Genomic DNA, 19,388 nt, shown 5'->3' with positions numbered 1-19,388 from the left:
GAGGAGGGCAGGAGAGTGGGGGGCAGGGGACACGCGTACCCCTGTGCCACGTCCCTTCCACTGTTATACTTGTAAAGGACAAGCCCAGCGGGATCTTACTCGGGGGACAAGGCAACCCGCCGTGTTTATTGTACATGGGAGAACGTTAAAAAGCGTCACGTTCCCACACACATTCCTAGCCAGGACGTTCCACAAGCTGGTGTCATACAATTACCAGACCTTTAATGGATTGCTCCAGCCAGGCTACTGGCCAACGAGGCTGCGCACGAGGAGGGAGCCAGGCCTCCGTGGGTCGCGCATCTGCGGCTCCAAGACGACGATTGCAGAACGAGACCCAAAGTTTCTGTGGTTTTACCCCATCTGTGATACTTGCTGGCCCATGTCAGTCTCTGGCCGGGCTGTGTCATGCTGCCTCTGGGTTCAGTCCAGGTGTTAATCACCAGCTAGTTGCAAGCAGGACTAGACTCTGATTTCTGTACTTTTGGTTCCCAGGGTGGATCATTTTGTACGTTAGGGTGGTCTATTTGCACCGGCGGGTTGTTGATAGGTGTTCTTTGGCCCTCAGGGGTAGGGTGGGGCAGTCGGTGTCTTTACTCCCCTTTCTGTTGTCAGAGCAGTTTAGGCTGGTGTCTCTTTATGCCCTGCACCTACGTTCCTCACTCACTCACACGCAGAGAATGTATCAAGCTATTTCAGGTTCAATAGTGCACGTTTCAGGAACGCGCTCACTGCAAGAAACTAACAAAGACGGAGTCCAGTTATGCCGCACTAAACAGCGCTGCACCATTACCAGACCAGGAAAGGAAAAGTTTCTCCCTCCATCCCGCTTACACAACACAACAAGGAGTCGACCTCTGATCTGTTTGCACAGCTCCTGGGATGGCTCACACCAGCACCACCCAGCTTGGCCACTCCTCATGCCCAGCCGCTGTCCTGAGCCAACTCCCGCGCCAGCCACCACCAGCACGCCCAACGCCCTCGCACCTGTTCTCACGCTGCTTCCCCTCGGCCCCCTGGCATGTGCTGCCAAGGAGTCTGAGTGGCTGAGAGCAAGGCCAAGGTCTTGAGAAAGTGGGGAACGTCCCGTTCTGGCCGCCCCGGAGGAAGGGACTGACAGATGCCGCAGGAAGGGCCAGGCCGTGCTGGGACCCAAACAAACAAACACGGAAGCACGTTCCCAGAGCAGCGGGGATCGGGACCCACGCCTGGCCGAGTGGCCTCTGGCCTCGTCCCTGCTCACTTATTGGAACGCCTCGTTCCCACCTCGGCCCAGCTCCAGCCGCTCGGAAGAGGGGCTGTTTCCGGAGCCTGTGATCAGCCCCAGAGAAGCGGGAAGGGGGGAGAGAGAGGGAAACACACACACACTCACAGCTGCTGAGCAGAAATAACAATCCCCAGACAGGCAGCAGCACACCTGTGCTACCCGGGCCCGCTGGGAATCTAGCCCCCAACGCCTTGGTTTGTTGGACCAGGAAAGCAGCTGGAATAAATCACATCCCTGGTCTTTCCCTGCAGGCCTCATTGGCTCGGTCGCCATCAGAGAGGAAACGTGAGGCTGGGCGTGAGAGCCCCTGGCCCAGTTCCCCACTAGCCCCACCGCCACCCCTTGCTGAGCCGGATTTCAGCAGCCCCTGGGGTGGGGCTCAGTGCACTTTGTGAACGTCAGGCAAGTCTCAGAGCAGCTCCACAAGGGAGCCATTGGACACACCGACAGGGGTAAACTGAGGCACAAAGCAGCGCCGGGCCAGCAAGTCAGTGGCAGACCCAGCAGAACCCAGGCACTGTGACGCTGATGCCTCTAACCGCTAGCCCACACTGCCTCTCCCTGAGTCAGGCACAGAACCCGGAGTCCTGACTCCCAGACGCCTCCATGGTGCACGGTACACAAACGGCGCCACACAAGTCGGAAGCCGAGCGATTGCCAGTTATTCCTGTTAAACACAAGAATCCCGCCGGGGCTGAGATTTGCTGCCAGGCTGCGTTTCCTAAGGACGCATCTGAGGCTTGGCAGGATGAGCGGGTTAGTTCAGAACCCCACAGGACACGCTGGAGCTGTCCATTAGCGTGTTGTTGCCATGGTCTGATTTATGGCTGGACTTTATCTCCCCTTCCTCGGGTGTAATCAGCCTTTCCTCACACTCTGCGCTAGATTGCAGAGTCCCTGGGGAGTGCTCACAGTGCTGGGGGCGTGGCCCAGGGTTTACATTACATCCTAAAGTCATTCACAGGCAGCGCTCACGCTCCCCTGCCACTGAAATGCAGCCACCTCTGGGGGAGAAGGCGGCAGCTTAACAGCACACAGCAACGCTATGGGAGAACTAAAGGATACGTATATATCCGGCTGGCATTTAGAGTCGGGGGAGCAGGATTTGGGGAGGTAAAAGGAACCCCCCAGGGCACCCCACCTTTGAGTCCCCCAACTTGACACCTTTTCTCTCCTACCCACGTGCTGAGCGGACTCAACCCCGCTTAGCTGACAAGGTCGCAGCCCAAGGGGGAGAAGCTGCAGGGACCAGCTCTTCCCATCTACAGCCCCCCCCCCCCCATTCCAGGAAGGGTCCCCCCAGCATCCAGTGGTCTCGGGTTACACCAGGCCACATGGCCGGCGCTTGCCAGAGCTGTGGCACTTCACCTGTCCCACACTGCTGGGACTGAGAGATTCCCCCTGGTCTCCGACCCATGGCAAGCGGGACCCTGCCCATCTTTCCTCTCGTGTCTGGGTCTGCCTGGGCCGGGAGCTGCTGCCTCCCCCCCAAACTCCCCTCCTGCCAACTGACTGGCACCCCTGGGCCTGACACGCAAACCCACCCCCCGCTAGGCCCCTCTGCCCGCACAAGGGGGCCTTAAAGCAGGTGGACACAGCCCCCGCAGCCGCTCCCTGACCCCTGCAGAGCTGGCATAAGGGCTCTGCGCCCAGGCAGCTCCCCGCCCCAGGGGGCAGAGCAGGGCTATGTGGGGGGCACTGTGCCGCAGCCATGGGGAGCAGGGCGTAAGCTAGAGCAGGCTGTGACTGGCACCTGGCAAGGCTCTGCCCTGCCCTAGAACAGGGGGTGCAAAAAGGGGGCCTACAGCCAGCCGGCCACTGCCCAGGGAGCAGGGAACCAGGTCTCTGCAGCGGTTTCACCCTGGGCCAGGAGGCTGCCGTGGCCGGGACTGGCATGCGAGGGAACTGGCTTTGCTGGGAGAGCAGGGGGAGAGTGCGTGACGTGGAGGAGCATCAGGAAATCTATAAATAATGCCCGTCACAACACGGGCTTCCTCAGCGGGAAGCCGGGAACCCCAGCAGTAACGACCCCCTGGGGAGCGCGCGGGGCCAGGCAGGCAGAGGAATCAAAGGCCACACGCTGGAAGCAGCCAGGCTGCCGGGGGAAAGGGCACGCAGGGAGCAGGAGGAAAGGAGGGCGGCAGGCACCAGGGCTCAGCTCCTAACCTGCACCCCTGGGGTCCAGTAGGCTGAGGAGTCAGGACCGCTGGCTTCCATTCCCAGCCTGCGAGGGGAGACGCGCCTGCAACACCCTCATCGACCTGTAAGGTACCAGAACCCGGATACACCTCTGCTGGCTGGACTCTCCACTGTGTGTCATACACCCCGTACAGCTAACAGGGATTCTCCCTTAGCTCCAGTGGTCACAGCACAGAGGTGCCCCAAGTTTAAGCCTGGCTGCCACCATGAGGCCCAGCGGGAACACAGGCCTGGTACCTGGCCTCAGTGGTGATCGGCCAGCTGCCCCGCTCCCCCCCCGCCACACACCTCAGGCAGGGCTCCCGCAGCCACGTCCCCATCCCCCAGGGGTGTGAGGGGGGCGTTCGCTGAGCCGCGTTGCAGCCTGCGGCTCACACCTCCCCCCAGGAAGGGGCCCGGCTTTCCTGGCACTGCCTGATGGGGAGAAGCTGCCCCAGGATGTGGAGTTCAGGCCGGTCTTTCCCTTCCAGCTGCTCGAGAGCCTTGTTTACTCTCCTCCCGCGGAAGCAGAACTGCTCCCAGCCCCACGGTTTTCCACGGTTCACACAGGGGGCCCCCCAGCTCCGGAAACATCCTCCCCACCCCCACCCCATGGCAGAAAGGCAGGGAAGATCTGCCACACACAGGCTCCCTCATCGAACCCCACTGAGTCCAGGGGGACTGCCCCGCACTCCCAGGCAGGTTAGAGGCTGGGGCTGCTGCTTGTGCCAGCCCCACCTGGAGAGGAACAGCCCCACCTTGCTCTGCTGCGCCCCCGTCGGGTTAGTCTAGGAACAAGCCTCGCTCAGCCTTGGCCCTGGGCTCAGGGAAAACACGTCTCCACTGTAGCAGCAGAACCTGCCCAGCCCAGGCACCATCTCCCGGCGAAACCCCCCCCCCACCAGGACGGCTACACCTGCTGGCGACCAGAGCAGCTGGCCCGAGGGGCTGGATGCCTGGGTTCCCTTCTTGGCTCTGCCCTTAATGCATGGACAAGCCCCCCCAGCAGCTCCCCCCAGGTGCTGACCACCCCTCGCTCTGACAGCAGCGTTTGGCGAAAACTTCCCAACCCTTCCCCCCCCAGCACATCCTGCCTGCCCCAGCCCCCGCACCCAGCCCCCATACAGCTCCGAGCACACGGCTGGCTCTGAGCAGGGAGATGGCTCTCCTCCGTGCCTCAGTTTCCCCCCTGTAAACTGGGGCTTCCAGGGCTGGGAGGCTGAATCCGTTCCCGTGAGCAGAGGGTTGTGGGATGCTGCATGGGCCAAAGATCATTAACCCTGCATGTTAGAGGGGACCCCCCCACCCCAGTTCCTTGGGGCTCTACAGATCACAGGCCGACCCAGTCACCCCCTCCCTTTCCTCCTACAGGGAAAGAAGGAAAATGGCCCTGCTGGGGGGGGGGTGGAAGGGGAGGGGAGGGACTATCTCCTATTGCCCCCCAGGCCCATTGGTTGCTTCCACCTGCCTCACGCTGGCGGGAGCAGAGAACAGACCCCAGGTCAGGGAAAGGGACTAGGGGACGGTTTAATAAACACAACAGGGGCCAAACAGCCCAAGAGTCAGGACACAGGCCCAGGAGGGGTCCGTACTCTGCCTTCCGTGCCCCCCTCTGCAGCCACATGCTGCCCTCAGTCCAGCCCCGCAACCCCCCACTCTCCCAGCGCTGGGTTGCCCCCACCCCACTGACCTCTGTCCCTCGGTCCCCAAACTTCAGCTCCTCCAGGCCTCGAGCAGCCCGAGTCCCCACGGCTTCCACACCGGGGGCAGGCGCTGCCAGAGCTAAGCTGAGACCTGCCCGCTCATCACGCCCAACGCAGTTCGCAGCTCCCGGGCCCAGCCTGTCTCGGCTGAAATAGCCCCTCACTTCCCCACACAAAAGTCCCTGAAGATGATATCCAGGATCTCCTCGGCGCTGACTCGGCCCGTGATCTTCCCCAGGTGCCTGCGGGCCAGCCGCAGCTCCTCGGCCGCCAGCACCAGATCCAGGGCCTTGTAGCCGTGGTACCGGCCCAGCGAGTCCAGGCAGCTGGTGAGGTGGAGGCGGTGCCGGGCCTGCGTGAGGCTCGGGGAGCCGGCCAGAGGGTTGCCGCACCTGGCAGAGGAAAGGAAGGGTCAGGCCCGTACCCTGGCTCACTTAGGAGACCACAGAGACGCTTCGCTCAGGTGGTGACAATGCTGCCCTCTGCACTGCTGTGTGTCATACACACCGCACTGCTTGCACTGGATGGTGATTCTCGCCTCGTTCCAGAGGCGAGGCCTAATCCCGCCGCCACCGAAGTGGAGCCCTAGGGGGTCACAGACCTCGGAGACGAGGTGTACGGGACCTGTTTTCCTTTGCTGTCACTCGACCGCAAGGAAACACCACCGTGCAACATAGCGGGATCCAGTCCCGTCTTCCAGCCGCTCAGCAAGCGGGCTCAGTTTGAACGAGCCAAGGTGCTGGAACATCTCCATTTCCAACCCCGCCAAAGCCACCCGGCCCCCCTGAGCTGGGGACAGCCGGCACGAGGGTGCAGGGCAGGGCTGAGCGCCAGCTTCGCTGTCAGGAACAGCTGGAAACCGGAGGCGTCTCAAAGCTCTTGGCAAGTTCTAGCTGTTCTGGGGGTTTTCCAGACCTGCGACCTGCTAAGCTGAAGGAGGCTGCGTGGACAGAGCAGCGGGCTGGGGGCCGGAGAGCTCGACTCTATTCCCAGCTCTGCTGCCACCTGCGGGGTGAGTCACTTCACTGTGTGCCTCGGTTTCCCCCCCCCCCTTTCTCGATTCAGGCTGTGAGCGCCGTGGGGCAGAGCCTCTCTCCCTCCGTGCAGTGCCCGGCACACTGGGCCCGGAGCTCACATGTGGCTTCCAGCTGTCACTGCGATACCCAGCAACCAGCCGCCACTGCGATACCCAGCAACCAGCCGCAGTCCGCTCGGGCCCGGCTCCCGAGACCCCGTGGGGCTGGGCGCTGCGTGGAGGGCAAGGCTCCAGCGTTTACAGCCGAATTAACACCCCGGGGAGTTTGCAGTGTCACCCCGGATTTCCAATGGCAGCTGCTCCCCTCAGCCCTGCTCCTGAACCCCAGACAGCACCCACTGCGGCCGGGGGGGGTATCACTGCGTCCCCCAGCACCACCACAGCCACCCCCAAAGCCTGGCCCAGGAGACGCCACCTCCAAGGCCTGGCTTAGCGCGTCCCACCCGCCCCGCCTCTCATCCCCCCCGGCCCCGCTCTCACATCTGCTCCAGCTGCACGGCCAGCAGGTTCAGGAGCTGGTCGATGCCCTCGCCGGACCTGCAGGAGAGCAGGCAGGCGGGGGGCAACGCCCCCTCCCGGCAGGCTCCCAGCAGGGCCCCCCTCTGCCCTTCCTCCAGCAGGTCAGCTTTGTTCAGGACCAGGATGCAGGGAGCCCGGGGGGCTGGGGCTCCGGGGGGCAGGACGGCTCTCAGGGCATCGGCGAGGCGGCCGGACTCCGGGGCAAAGTCCACGGCGGGAAGCACAGCCAGCACCACGTCGGCTCGCTGCAGCCTGGAGGGGAGAAGGGCCGTGGAGACAGGCTTCCGGGGGGGACACTCCCCGCCCCCAACAGTGCAACCCTAGGCCCTGCAGGGACCCCCAGACCCACCCTGGGAGCGGGACCAGCTGAAGAGGTGGCGTTTGCGCCCAATGGACGGCAAACACGGGGTTAATGGTACCAAGAGGGCACGGAGCGCAACTCCGCCCTGCCCTGTCGCTGTGCCCCCCGGCCCGCCCCACAGCTGGAGTGAGGGGGTCTGGGAGCCTCACCCCCCCCCCCCCCCCGGGAGCCCGAACGGCAGGACCGCGAGGCAGCGTGTCCTGAGCCCCCCCTGCTCCCCTTCATGGGCTGTGGGGTGGGGGCGTGTGCCCAGATTTCCCCCAGCCCGACTCAGCAGCCCTGCAACTCCCCTCGCCTCTGCCAAATCTGCCCCCCTCCAGGCCTAACAGAGGTTCCATGCCCCCCACCAGCCCCTGGCACCCATTTGCCTGGCAACGCTGACAATGAAATGCCCCAGGAGGCGCCGGGTGGGCCCGGCTCACGGGCAGGATCCGGCTGTTTGGTTAGCGCCTGCTTGGCACCTGGGAGGCGCGGCCGGCCACCCCGGGCCAGCCCCATGCATCCAACCCGCAGCCCCCTGCTACCCCAGCCCTGCCGGCACCCCTCCATCCCGACCCAGCCGGCCTCACCTGTCCCGCGCCCGGCTCATGCCCTCCTGCTCCACGGCGTCCTGGCTCTGCCGCAGCCCGGCCGTGTCGCTCAGCACCACGGGGTAGCCGCCGATGTTCAGCGCCGACTCCACCACGTCCCGCGTCGTCCCCGCCACGGGCGACACAATGGCCACAGGCCTCCGGCCTAGAGGGGGGAGACCGAGGGGGAGAGCGGGGCCGTGAGACCGGAAGGAGCCCCTCAGCAGTGGGGTGCCCCCGCCAGCCACGCCTCCCCCGGCCCCAATCTGTCAGACCAGGGCCCTGGCCCCCCACCTCTCCCAGGGGCTGCTCCAGGGAGATCCCAGGCACCCCAAGGGACAGCGGCAGAGATTCGGGGAGGCCGGGGCCAGCAGCTCCCCAGTCTAATTCCCCCCTCCCCCCCGCCCCCAGTGTGAAGCCTTTAGTCCTTCGTGCTCTAGCCGGGGGGGGGGGGGGGGGAGGGGAGGAGGCACCAGCCCATTCAGTGGGGGCCCAGCGGGCCAAACGGCAGCCGGTTACACTAAGAGAACCAGCAGAAACTCGGTGCACCCCCAGCAGCGCCCGGCCCGGCGGGGACCCGTGCTGCCATCTGGTGGGCATGGGGAGCCTTCCAGCGAGTTTCCCGACGAGCCGGTTTCTCGTTAGCCCCCCCCCAGCAGCCCCCGTCCTCAGCCAAGTGACTCACAAACCCACCCCAGGGGCTCGTGCCCTGATCCAGAGCCTCCCCCCCGGCCTCCAGCCGCAGCCACTGATCCCCCGGGCCACCAGCGCAGGCACCTGGCCTGAGCCACACTGGCCTCAATTCCTGGGTGTCTCCAATCAGCAGGAGCGACAGGGAATCGGCAACTCAGGGCATCAGCCCCCGGCGTCCCCAGCCGCACCCCGCAGGGGCTGGGAAGCTCTCAGAGGGACTGTCCCTGTTCTGCGAACGAAGGGCCCTTCTCCTTGGCCGTCCAGCCAGCGCCTAACCCCGCCCGGGACGGGGCCGTGGTGCGGACGGCCGAGATGCCGAGGGACCGGGGATGCTGCGAGCGGAGGCTCCCGCCCCGACTCACTCAGGAGGTTGAGCAGGCTGCTCTTGCCGGCGTTGGTGGGGCCAGCGATCACCACGTGGACTCCCCCACGCAGCCGCTCTCCGCGCCGCCCGTCCTGCAGGTGACCCGTCACCTCCCTCTGCAGCGTCTGTACGGCAGTGTCCACTGAGACCGGGCCGGCACCCCGGAGAGCAGGGGGGGAAAGCAAAGTGAAATGAAAGCGCTGCAGCTGGAGCAACCCACTGCGGCCCCAATCCTGCAGCCGGCCCCGCACGTTACGCATTACGGTAGCACCTGAAGAATCACCCCGCCTGAGATCAAGACCCCGTCATGCTGGGCGGCACACAGACCCCGCCTGAGATCAAGACCCCGCCCTGCACAGACACAATCCCTGCCCCAAAAAGCGCTCAGTCTGGAGAGACAGAGGGAGGATCGTCCCCCCCCCCGCCCCACCACACAGATGGAAACGGAGATTCAGGGTCGATTAAGGGACTTGCCCTGGGTCACACAGGGAGCCTGTGGCAGAGCTAGGAATTGACCCGAACCAGTCCTAATCCGGTGCCACAACCAGATCAACGCCTCACTCGACCAGCAGTTCCAGGACTCAGGATTTAGACTTTGGTATGAAATCAAGGGGATTTTACCAAATGAAACAGTAACCGACTGGAAAGCTTGAAAAATGGCCCTTAAAGGCGGCTCCCTCCCCAGTGTTTAAACTCTTCCCCCTGCAGCGATGGAAACTCAACCACAAGTGCTGTGCGGTGCTGCGTGACACTGACCCCTGGGCAGGCAGCCAGCACTAAGGTTGGGCCCCCACTTCGCCCCCCTCTGCCCGCAGGCTCCGGCCAAGCAGGACAGGCACGTGGTTCCAGCCCCGCACAGCGGGTCGGTTCCGTCCAGGACACGGGTGTGACTCTGGCTTGCATCCAGCGACTGGCACAGACGGTGCCAGAGGAAATTCAGAATCCCCAGAAGCCTTTGCTGTTTGACACTCCGAGGTGTCAGCGACAGAGATCTGCAGGGGTCTAGAAACCCCGGCTCCAGCTCACCGCTGTCCAGCCCCGTGTCGTCATTCATGCCAGGACTACAGGGACGCTGCCACCACAGCTTCTTCCCCCTGCTTCACCCTGGTGCCAGGGACGGCACAAGGTGCGAGGCACGGGCGGACACGGCCCTGCAGGCTTTGTGTGGACGAGGTCCCTTTAAGGGGAAAATCAGCACCACTCACCTCCAGCCAGCACATCCTCCTCCAGGTTGTCGTCTTCGCTGAAGTCGATAAAGGCTTCCACGTGGGCCAGAGCCTAAGGGGGAGCGGGCGCGGTGTGAATTAAAGGCCCTGATCCTGCAGTCAGCTCCGACTCCTGTGCCCACGCGGCTCCGACTGCAGAATTCAGCCGCGGCCACTGGCAAACCCCGACCCCTGGCTGGACGTTGAGGTCAGAACCAGGAGCACGGACCCGTCTCCGGCTCCCGTGGGTGTCGAAACCTCCCAGGGCACAAGTCCAGCTCCTTCAGCCACCCAGCAGCAGCCACCAACGCCTCGCTTCCCCCCCGGGGTCTCACAGCGGGCACGGCGCTAGAGCTGGGGACACGGAGACCCAGAGGGAGGACGCCACTCGCCCGAAGGAATTGGGATCTGAGTGGGGAGCAGAGCCCAGGTCTCCTGACTCCCAGCCCAGACACTGCATCATCACCCCTTAGCATTACCCCTGGCACTGCCAGAGCCTGCACAGGGCTAGCACAGGGTGGGCCCGACTTGCCTTGGTGAGCTCCTCGCTCCAGCGCTGGTACAGCTGCCCCAGCTCCCCCTCCATCTGCCGCAGGGCCTGCCTCCTCTGGGCCTCCGTCTCGGCATGGATCAGGTCTCCCAGCCCCTCCACCTCGGTCAGGTCCAGCTTGCCGTTCTGGAAAGCCCGCTTGGTGAACTCGCCGGGGTCGGCCGGGCGCAGGCCGGGCAGGCGCCCTGCAAAAACCACACACAGCAAAGCTGAACGGGGCCATCCGGGGCATCACACCTGGCCTCACAGTCTGGTCCTGGCGGGGCTGAGCCAGCTGCCCCTGCTCCGGGAGGAGAGAGCCCCCCTCTGCAGGGCGTCAACCCAGCCGGAAAATCAATGCACGCAGGGGCCAGATTCTGGGGCCACCCAGGACCCCTGCCCGTCTCCCATTGTCAGTTGCAGCCTCCAGCTGCTTTGCCTCATTCTCTGCTCCCCCCCCAGGTACCCAGATACAAAGAACAGCTGCGGCACGCTCTGGCCAGGCCCCTGATCCGCCCCGACGCCCGGGTGAGGGCTCCGACACCCAGCTCAACCCCCGCCAGGGAGTCCTCTCTGCTGCACCGGGGCCATTTCTCCCCCTCCAAGGCCCAGAGCGCAGCAGAGACAGAGCAGGGACTGAGAATTTTAAAGGGACAGAAGGACACTCACCCAAGGCCTGAAGCACGCCGCTCACCACCGCCGGCCCCCCGTGGACCTGCAACTCGGCGCAGTCCTCCCCGGTGAAACTGCGGGGCCCTGCAAAGCACAGAGCCGGTCAGAGGCCGCGCTCCCCTGGGGCCCTCGGGAGGGGAGCCGCCTGACTGGAGCGGGCATGGGATTAAACATTAGAGAAGCTATTCCTGTCTCAGCAGCGGGACGCGGGCCCGCCAGTGAGAGCGAGGTGCTGCTGGGAAGGGACAGACGGCTCTGGGACTAAGGAGAGCAGAGAAGGAATCCAAAGCTCCATCTGCAGAGAAGAACCAGACAGTGATCAGGGACGGAGAGGGGATTGGGGGGGGGGGGGGGTGCTCCTGAAAGGGGCATTCACACACAGTCTTCTACAACTCGCCTCCCACCACTACAAGGCAGCCACCTCTGGCTGCAGCAGGGCAGCAGTGCACAGCGACGCTGCAGAGAGAACAGACCCGCACCAAGCCCCCTCCCAGACCTGGCCCGGCACAGGTGGGGTGAGGGACAATGCCTGCCCTGGTATCTAGTGTCAGCACAGAGAGAGACCCAGCCCGGAGAGGCTCACAACGACGTGGGCTTTGCTACCCGCTGCCAGATGTTACCAGCCTCCATTCTGGACCCGATCCTGAAAGTTCTCTGCTTGCAGGACCCCAGCTGAGGTCAGTGCCAGGTCCCCTGGGAGGGTCACGCCCTGAATGTCATTTCATCTTTTGGAGAGCTTGAAAATACACCCGGGGAGAATGCGATTGGGACTCACGCCTGGCAGGGGATAGGGGGCACCCTGGTGGGAGAGCAGGGCTGTGGAATAAACACGCATGAAGCCGGAGACCCTGCTGCAGGTGCCTGAGCACGGTCAGGTTAGCGCTCGGAACCGCAGCCGGGCGCGAGCAGAGGCGGCAGGAAGAAATGCAGTCTGCGCAGGCAAAGCGGATCGATGCCGGGGGTGCGTTACTGGGAAGCTCCCACCAAGGAGCAGTTTCCAGCCGGCTCTGAAGGGCAGTAAGAGCCAGAGCAGATGTCCCGGTTTGCAGCACAGCATCAATGTCCCCTGGCCGCTCACTACCTGCCTGGCACGTCCTATGTGTCTCCAAGTTGGGGAGATGCCCAAAAGTCTCCCCAGGTGCAAGGTCTGGGGCCCCCACCCTAGAGAGCCAGTCTTCAGCTCTCACCTGGGAACCAGACGACCAGGCCCTTGTCAAGGGTCTCCGCAGAGCTGGGGTCGCGGATCCTCCGCAAGGTGACGGCTCTAGGCGGGGGCAGCTCCTGCTGGCCGGTTAGACGCTGCAGGGCCGCCCCGCTGGCAGGGCCGCTGGCCCGGATCACGGCCACGCCGCATTTCCCGTGGCCCGAGGACAAGGCGAAGATGGTGTCTCTCTTCCCAGCAGGGCGGTAGAACCGCGTGGACAGCCTGGAAACAACCAGGGCCAAAGCCCAGAGGTGAGAGGGCAGCGAGGTGAGGGGCTGGAGATCCCCCGGCACCCTGGTCCGGCCACTGGCCCAGGGCTGGAAACTGCAACCCAGGTCCCCGCGTCCAGCCAACCCATCCGACCCCGGGGGCTGCGGCGAGGGCTCCTGCCGGGCAGAAGGGAACCATCGCCCCCCGGGCAAGCGCTGGCGCTCAGCCAGGGGCGCAGGGATCCTGGCTGTTCACAGCCCGCTGGAAAAGGCCCCCAGCCAAGCCACCAGCGGGCGGTTCGGAGCCCATCCTGTCCAGCGCCCCACGGGCCCCGCACCCCACAGCACGGACCCCCCAGGAACCACCGGCTCCGGGTCCCGCAGCCCCCTGCCCTGCTGGGCCCCAGGAGGCGCGGGCACGGAGCCAGGGACCCAGGCAAGCCCCGGGGCTAAGCCAGGCCGGAGCCCCCCGCCACACACCGGAGAGCAGCACGAGGGGGGGCCAGGCCGAGCCCCGCAAACACCTGCCCCCACGTGGCGGCCCACATGGCCCCCCCAGGCAGGGCGCAGCAGAGGGAGGGGGGGGTGGAGGTGAGCAGACCCCGCCCCCAGCGGCGCCCCCTCCATCAGCCCCAGCCCGCGCGGGGGAGCCGGATCCTGGCCCCCGGAGCGGGAGCCGCGAAGCTGCAGCGCCGGGGTCCCGGGCCAGGCCTGGTTCCGCCAGCACCCACTGACGCTGGCCACGGCCTCAAGTGTGGGCAGGAGGCCCCGCCCCCGCTGCACGCTGATTGGTCAGGAACTGAGAAAGGGGCGGAGCTGCCTTCCTGACGGACTGCGGCGGCGCAGGTGCTAAGCGCGTCCACACACACGAGCAGCAAACCCAGCCAGGGTGGGTCTGGCTACCCGGCTACCTCCCCCCAGTCCTGTGACGGGGTAGCCGGCTCCTAGCTCTTGGGTTACAAGGCCGGAGAGTCCCACCGTGGTTTCCCTCTTGGGGTTTGGAATTTCTGGGGCGATGCAGTGTAGCCCCTGCATCCAGGAGCTCAGCCCTGTGCCACCCAGTGACCCTGAAGAGAACGGCTCGTTTCTGGCATTGTTTTAAAAATGAGCCGACTAACTGGAGAGAGAAAGAGATTTGCCTTTGATCTCCTGTGTTTCACTGTGGGGAATCTCACAGGGCGAGAAAAGACGAGAGGAGCGTGAATTATTTATTGCAGTGAACGGAGAGATCCAGGAAGCCTTTTTGATCATATGCTGCGAAACAAGATGACCTCACCCATCCCTGGGGCAGCCCCACCCGCCCGGATTAGTGGCCTGGTGGCACTGCCCCAGGATGCAAAGACAGCTGCCCCGTCAGGGAAAAGGACACGAGATGAGGTTGGTTTGTGCATGGACTCACGGGCCGGGTCCTGCTGAGGCCTCCTCTTAAGGTTTTTTCCAGGCTTAAATAAAATATCAGACATTCCCTGGCCCTGAAATCGTGCTCCGTTGGCTCTGTGAAGCGGGATCCAAGAAAAACTGCCTCTCTGGCTAGCTCCCCTCCTCATCCCACTAACCAGGCCTAGTTTCCACCACCTTCTGCGTCCCCCTATTAACGCAGGTGCTCCCTTTTTTAATCTTTTATTTCCTTCTTCCTGAGATTAAGGACAGGAGGTTTATTTAGCATGAGTCACTTGGTGGAGGCTAGAGTTTCTCATTAACTCCTTCCTGCTGCCACGTTGCTGGGATGTTCCCATGTGCCATTGAAACCACAGCTGCATGGGGCTGGCCAGGTGAGCGCCTGGCCCATTGGGCAGCAGAGGCTAATGAACAATAAAGTCGTCATTTCCTGACGTGTCAGTGGCTGGGCCAGCCCACAGCTGATCGATTGCAAGGTCAGTCAGAGATGGCATGTTGTGCTGCCCTCGAGATGCTGCTTTCCAGCCTGATGAAAGCGGGAAAGACGGGGAAACTCCCCACGGGGGCCCAGAGCCGTGCTGGCTGGGAAGCACAGCATCCGACAACTAGTGCAAAACGGTCTGATGGTGCCCGGGCAGCTCTTGTCAGAGCAGGAGGCTCCGTGAAAATGTTATCGGGGCTCGCAGGCCAGCCATCCTGGATCTCTCAAGTCAAGAGAGGATCTCATCCCCAACCCAGGCTGCAAACTCCTCGCAGGAGCTGGGAATCCAAGCGGATTCTCTCCACTGCTCACGTCCCCAAAGAGAATAAAGACTGTGGAGTTGGGAAGAAGCTGGGAGCGAGGCAGAGCTGAGCCCTGCAAGACAGGACAGAGCCCAGCTCTCTCCCTGTGGAGGATAACAGGAGTCAAAGCTTGTGTTTGAGAACCACGTAGCTGGGACTCCGGAGGCGTCTGGGGCAGGAACTCTGGGCCAGTGGGTACTAAACAGTGGTTCAAGAGCCCAGAGTTCTCTGTGGCCTTGGGCAGGTCCCCTGGGGGCTTGTGCTACAGCTGTGCCCCCGTAACCCTGTAGTGCAGACACAGACTATGTGACAGAAGGGGTTTTTCCATCACTGTGGGAACTCCACCTGCACGAACAGCGGTAGCTACAGAAGCATCCTTTGTTGACCCAGCTGCATGTATAGGTCGGCACAGCTACGTGCCGTCTCACTGGCAGAGGACAGCTGGTGCAGCTGTGTAGGTGCACAGGGGCTATGCAACTTAGGGAGCCGCAGAAGGCTCCAAGGTTTGTATTATTATTAAGGCTGCCGATCTGTAACGGTGCGAAAGAAAGTCACAGAGCATGTGATTTTCTGTTCAGCCGGGATTTTTTTCTGCATCCGCGACTCACCCGAGTGGCAACTCCTGGGGCTCCTGTGTCCTGCCAGGCTGGCCTGGCGCCCTGCACCAGGCATTGCAACCTAGCGCCTGGGGCTGCAGCCTGGGTCAGCTTTGGTGCCAGACCTGAGTGGGACTGCAACCCCACGCAGCAGGTTGCAACGTCTGGAGCCAGGCGACACCGAGCCCAGCCCTGTGGGACACAGGAGCCTGTGCTGGGGGGGTGAATGCCAGGTTGGCGTGCTCCCCAGTCCTGCCCTCAGCCGCCTCTCCCAACGGCGCCAATGAGAGTTTCGGTGCTGGGCGGGGGAGGGGAACGCTGTGGGCGGTGCTGCCGTGGGAGGGGCCACAAAAATGTGCCCTGGTGCCTATCTGGCTCGTTCGCCACCACAGCTGTGACTATCAGGGCGTGCCTTGTTTGCACACCATAGCAACGTGGCTGCCGCAATCTACATCTCTAGTGCAGACCAGGCCTTTATCTGCCCTGCGCCTCCCTTCCCCAGCTGCGGAGCAGGAATCAGACTCACAGCACGGCCTTGCCCACAGAGGTGCTCTGAGGACGGATCCCGTAGGGACTGTGAGCCGCGGGCATGCTACAGGGATGAATGCCACAGGAGTGCCTAGAAAAGAAGCGGAGCAGAGAGGGAAAGGGCTGTTTCTACGGCATCTCTTTTCTGCCCCTTCCCAGCCAGGGCTGAGGGTGGTCCATTAGCTGGGATCTTCAGGGGATTCCTCTGCACCCAAGAGAGGCGCCTCTGCCGTTGTCCAGCGGGAGGAGCACCCATCAGCCCGGCTTCACAGTGCTGACTCCGGGTGAGTGCAGGCCGCAGTAAAAAGGGAATCACCCAGCCCAGCGCACCCCGTGCTCTCCCTTCACTGGTACACGCGGTGCCGGGCTCTGGTGTCGCCAAAGCACGGCCTCCCGCAGTGAGGTCCAGGTGTGAGCCGTAGACTTGATCTCTGGGGTGGCAGTGCGTGGCTGGCAGGAGGGGGAGGAGCTGGGCCAGCCACCCTGAGCTTGTCTCCCACCCCCCAGCCCTGCATGAGATGTGGTCACCCCTCGACCAGCACGGAGAGGGCGTGCAAGGCAGCGCTGCTGAGCAAGGGCCTGGGTCTCATAGTTAGAACACTAGGCTGGGCGCCAGGACACCTGGGTTCAATTCCTGCCTCTCGTTGTAGCCACAGGTGAGGCAGATGGCCGCGCCTCAGTTTCCCCACCTATTGAAGGCCGCTGACGAGACTTTCCTACCTCCCCAGGGATCTATTAAATCACCCTTTGTCAAAAGTGCTTTGAAACGTCCCGCCGGAGAAGTCCTTGAGTGGGGATGGCTGGACCAGACGAGCATTTCAGAGATCAGGACAGGGAAAGGAGGGGTAAAACCATGAGACGCTGCCATCATTAGCTCAATTCCCAAGGAGATTCCCCCGCATCAGGACTTACCAGCAGTATTGTGACTGTGTCCCCGGTGGTACGTAGACGCCTCAACCGAGATCAGGGTCCGTCTGTGCAGGTGACGCACAGACACAGTCAGAGACAGTCCCTGCCCCAAAAGGGTTCCAGTCTAGATCCTGACTGATTTAACCAAGTAAATGGAGTCCCATCCCCGACCAGGTCTTTCTGTCCAAGACTGAGGAATTCTTGGCTAGAAGAGTGTTTCCCAAAGGAGTACCTGCAGGCAGCCGCAGACCCCAGTCAAGGCCTCCCCCCACCCCCGGGCCATCCTAGACAGTGAGAGCTTTTCTCTGCAGCATCTAGGATTTCCAGCAGAGGAAGGTGATGCAGGTGGCTGGGCCCTGACCCAGTTCCCTTTGCAGGTGGGTTTCAGGCAACTTTAAGATGATACACAACATACATAGACACACAGTATGTGCACATTCATGTGCATACACAGACACACTCCAGATAACATACACGCCCCCACTCCTACACACACCAGACACCTCACATGCACATAGTATGTGCACACAGACACACCTGCAACCGTCCCCACATCAACAAACACACCCATACGTTCCCCACACTCGCTATGGTAAATGTATATACATGGCAGTCATGACACACAAACACAAACCCATCCATATGTGTACACCTCCCCCATGCACCCCCCCCCCCATAAACACTTTTGATGTCAGGATGTTTTATCAGCTAATGTAACAGTTCTAAATAACTTCACACATACACACTCTCCCTCTCTCTGCAGTTACCCAAAACCTTTCCTGGCACCAATCCCTCCCATAATAGGTCTGAATAATTCAGAAAGTTCTGGGGAAAGTTGCCCCCAGGGATGTGGAAAAACCCAAGTCACAGTTTACAGAAGCATTTGCTAGAACCTGGGGCAGCTCCGGCTTATGCCGTGCTGGAGCCCTGACCCCCCATCCTTGCCCTGTGCAACTAGAGTAAATTTTAACCACATGAGGGGTGGGGAGAGGAGAAATTCACATGGCAAAAGTGCAGAACTGATGGCTGTGGGGGTGGTTCTGCCACTGCTTGGTCCGATTGAGGTGCAATTGTCAATGTTTGTTAGGGCAGCAGGCAGAGAGGTTTTGGTCTTTGATTAACACCTTCCTGATCTTTCTGTCTAACCGCACCTGCCATACTCAGACACTGTACCCACCGAAATCCCAGAGAGGCAAGGAGCTCAGGATGGAGATAGATTAGGGAGGCTGGACTGAACTGGGGCCCTGGAGGGGAAAGGACCCATATCGATCCTCTTGAGCCAGCCAGTCCCCCCAACCTGGGTCCAGATTCGAACTCATGCCCTAGGGGAGAAATTCCCCATATCCCAGTTCCTGATCCCCCTGACCCGGGGTGAGATTGGAGCTGGCATCCCCTAGTGGTGAAAGACTCCATGTCCCATTCCCACCCACGCACTCTTGGAGTCAGCCAGGTCCCCTGACCTGGGGCCGTGTACTCCTGAGCGGCGAAGGGCCCCATCTTCCAAAAACCCAAGCCCACCAAAAAATGCAAAAGCACATAAGGAAAAACAATCCCCCTTTACGGGGCCGTCCATGGGCTCTGTCAGATCTGGCACCAAACACGCCACACGAAAATAGCCGCCAACGGGCTGCTTAAAGCATGGAGGAAATTGGGCAAGACTTGCGTTTAAAACCAGCCGTAACAGCCACGCTCTCAGATATCGTGGTGCTTGCAGAACAGGAGCACCCGGCCATTCTGCACACATGCCAGGGGACTGCGTATCAGAATCAGACGCCTGCGCTGGAAAGCGTAACCCTCTAGATTGTCAAGTGCGGTATTTGACTTATGGACCGTGGCCCATGCACAGGGGGCTGCACGAAAGCAAGAGATGGTGGTGAGGGGGTGCAAGTCAGGCCTATATTTACTGGTGCCTTCAAAAAGAATTCCCCAGCATGTCCCCCCAGACTCTCCCCCAGGAGCTGCGAGGGGTACAGAGAGGTGCTGAGACGAGCTATGCCGGGGAAGCCGAGAAGATTTATAAATGGCTCATTAAAGATTAGCAAGGCAGTCAGTAGCCGCTGCCCAGGTCAGGTTACCTGCATGTATTTCTACAGGGGCTCAGCTCTAGAAATAACAGCATGACCTCTAGGGCTGAAAGCAATCGCGGGTCAAGGCAGGAACCAAGCAACCTGTAAGCCTGGGAGGGGGAAAAGGGGAAGGGTATTGCCTGGTCCCCAGAGCAGGGGGACTGGGAGGAAAGTGGGAACCAGGGGCCAGAGAAGGGTGGGCTGGGAGTCAGGACTGCTGGGTCCTATTCTCAGTTCTGCCCCCGACCTGTCTGCCTCTGATACTGGGCCAAGACGGGGGTTATTGCCTGATGCTTAGAGGGGGGGACTGGGGATCAGAACTCCTGGGTTCCACTTCCAGCTCTGCCCGAGTGCCAGTCTCCTGCTGTGCCTGTGACCCTGGGGAAGTCATTTCCCCGCATACTGCCCCCTCCCTCCACCTACCCCCCTGTTCATCCATCCCCCCTCCCCCCATCCGTCCCTCCCCCCATACTGCCCCCTCCCTCCACCTACCCCCCTGTTCATCCATCCCCCCCTCCCCCCATCCTCCCCTCCCTCCATACTGCCCCCTCCCTCCACCTACCCCCCTGTTCATCCATCCCCCCTCCTCCCCTCCCCCCATA

The 19,388-nt window shown here is 62.3% G+C and overlaps 1 protein-coding gene across 2 annotated transcripts; it reads right to left on the bottom strand.

The window, feature by feature from the left end:
* Positions 1-4,592: 4,592 nt before the first annotated feature.
* GTPBP3 (GTP binding protein 3, mitochondrial) lies at positions 4,593-13,202 on the bottom strand. 2 transcript variants are annotated; one of them, XM_067560080.1, is made up of 9 exons: positions 12,987-13,202; positions 12,281-12,519; positions 11,091-11,177; positions 10,425-10,627; positions 9,893-9,965; positions 8,686-8,829; positions 7,631-7,796; positions 6,662-6,952; positions 4,618-5,537 (listed from the first exon to the last, which is right to left on the bottom strand). In XM_067560080.1, exons 1-9 carry the CDS (start codon positions 13,052-13,054, stop codon positions 5,306-5,308), a joined length of 1,503 nt encoding a protein of 500 aa, XP_067416181.1. In that variant the 5' UTR covers positions 13,055-13,202; the 3' UTR covers positions 4,618-5,305. The 2 variants fall into 2 exon arrangements, with proteins under 2 accessions (XP_067416191.1, XP_067416181.1); XM_067560090.1 differs by lacking the exon at positions 6,662-6,952 and having other exon boundaries at positions 4,593-5,537.
* Positions 13,203-19,388: the final 6,186 nt, after the last annotated feature.

This window comes from Emydura macquarii, unplaced genomic scaffold (assembly GCF_026122565.2).
Source record: "Emydura macquarii macquarii isolate MOO-44397 ecotype Brisbane River unplaced genomic scaffold, CSIRO-AGI_Emac_v2 contig_306, whole genome shotgun sequence".
Classification (NCBI taxonomy): domain Eukaryota; kingdom Metazoa; phylum Chordata; order Testudines; family Chelidae; genus Emydura; species Emydura macquarii.
The sequence above is the reverse complement of the archived record's forward strand: the minus strand, read 5'-3'. Positions and strand labels throughout refer to the sequence as shown.